The 1817-nt window shown below is 40.3% G+C and overlaps 1 protein-coding gene across 4 annotated transcripts in view; it reads right to left on the reverse strand.

Annotated features, from left to right (window-relative positions):
• Window positions 1–10: 10 nt before the first annotated feature.
• LOC115241042 (retina and anterior neural fold homeobox protein 2-like) overlaps window positions 11–1817 on the reverse strand; it is an 82498-nt gene continuing 80691 nt past the window's right edge. For 3 of the 4 annotated variants that reach the window (XM_029816556.1, XM_029816557.1, XM_029816554.1), the window contains 3 exons: window positions 1096–1193; window positions 816–994; window positions 11–364 (listed from right to left, as the gene is read on the reverse strand). In XM_029816556.1, the coding sequence (XP_029672416.1) occupies window positions 183–364; window positions 816–994; window positions 1096–1193 (459 nt within the window). In that variant the 3' untranslated portion in view covers window positions 11–182. The remainder of the gene's footprint in view (window positions 365–815; window positions 995–1095; window positions 1194–1817) is intronic. The other variant, XM_029816555.1, reaches the window with a different exon arrangement.

The raw sequence follows: 1817 nt of genomic DNA on the forward strand, positions 1-1817 counted from the left end.
CTTTCCCTATGACGGAACGAGCTCTCGCGCTCTCGTCGGTCGACATACCGCTCTCGCTGCTCAGGCGATTCTTCTCTTCGGGATCTGGAATGTCTGGGCTGGAAGGGTTGTTGCTCGCTTGCTCGTCACGCTGTCACGAGACCGGCAGCGGTGCGCGCCCCTGACGAATCTTCGGTTAACCTTCAAACCATCTGCAGGCCTTTGGTGATGCTCTCGACGTGCTCCTTGGCTCGCATCCTGAGTGCCTGGATACTCGATGTGCGAGGATCGTGTCCTGGCGGACTCGGCGGTGGTGGTTGAACGTGGCCGCCGGCGCTTATGCTCGCCATGCTGCCGGCTAGCGATCCTGCGAACAATGCAATTCCTACGTCTCGTTGGGTATGCACAATGACAATCATTGATGACGAATTTAATAATGCTGATTATTCCATTAAGCTTATTTTATCCCGAGTAAAAATTGTCGTAAAATAATTTCGAGACACGGTAACTTAAAAATAACAATTCTACAAAATCTAACTATTATAATGTTAGAGTATTATAACGCCTCACAAACGGGAATGGATAATTAACTTTTTTAATTCTTGTTTTATACATAAAAAAAAGTGAAAATTGTAAAGCATAGACACTTAATAGCAAATTCGTCTGATATTCGTGGAACTGCTTTCTTCTCATTGCAAGAGGCATCCGAGTATTTTATTTTCATAATTTTATTTCACTTTATGCTCATGGTTCTTTATTTTATTTTATTTTTAATGCCGTGCAAATTAAATGCTTGACAAAAAATGTGGGAAGGAAATGTTGGAGATGATTGTTACCTGGAACAGCATTGGTCACGGCGCCGACATTTGGCGGTGACGGCAATCGCCTGGGAGACGTTAGATAACTGGGATATCCCGTGTGAGGCGCAGCGAGGAAACCGGGAAGCGCACTGAGTAATCCAGGCGGCGCGAGCCAAGGATCTCCTGGCAGACCTAAGGCCGGACCGGCAACATTCCTGAAACAAAATATTTCCACGCACGCAATGTAGCTATATCTCTTGCAGAAATTTACGCGGCATCGCGATTATATTAATAGAAGTAAGCATTTCAGACAAACCTCATATTAGCAGCGTGATGATACTCGCTCAAACCGAGTCTCGCAGCTTCCATTTTTTCCTGTCTACGCCACTTGGCTCGTCTATTCTGAAACCAGACCTGAAACATAACAACAATTTCTCATTATTCGATCGGAATCAGATAGAGATGTAAACGATGGAAATAAGTATATATATTTCACTTGAATATAAATTTACGAAATACCTTGCGAATAAAATAAATCTTATTGCCCTTTCCGCTATTAATCGATAAGTAATAATATTAGCCGTATTTAACATTTTATGAACTTAATTTCGCAAATTTATTAAGTCCGCGTTTGACTCGACGTAAATCAGGGGAACAACGCCGGCACAAACTCTCATTAGCTGCAGAGACGCGATAATAGTAACGTGTCACTACCGTATACTTGAGGAAAAGGGCGCCCTCCCTTCTTCTCATTCTTTCCTCGATCTCTATAACAGACTCGCGAGATATCACTTTTGACTTTGATAAAATGTTTGACCTGTGTTTCGCGTTACTATTACAAGGTTTTCTTATATTATTATAAAATTAAAATTCTCTTAAGTTTAAATAATATATTAAACAATCTGTTACAAAAAAATTTTATATTTGAACATATATATAGTAGGCTTTTGTAAAATCAGCTTCTTTATAAAGCGCCAAATTTTTAGACGTTTGATAAAAAGGTGTTTTATAAAAAGTCTAGATTTTTTGTAAAAAATT

Source organism: Formica exsecta, unplaced genomic scaffold (genome assembly GCF_003651465.1).
Source record: "Formica exsecta isolate Colony F162 unplaced genomic scaffold, ASM365146v1 scaffold465, whole genome shotgun sequence".
Lineage (NCBI taxonomy): Eukaryota > Metazoa > Arthropoda > Insecta > Hymenoptera > Formicidae > Formica > Formica exsecta.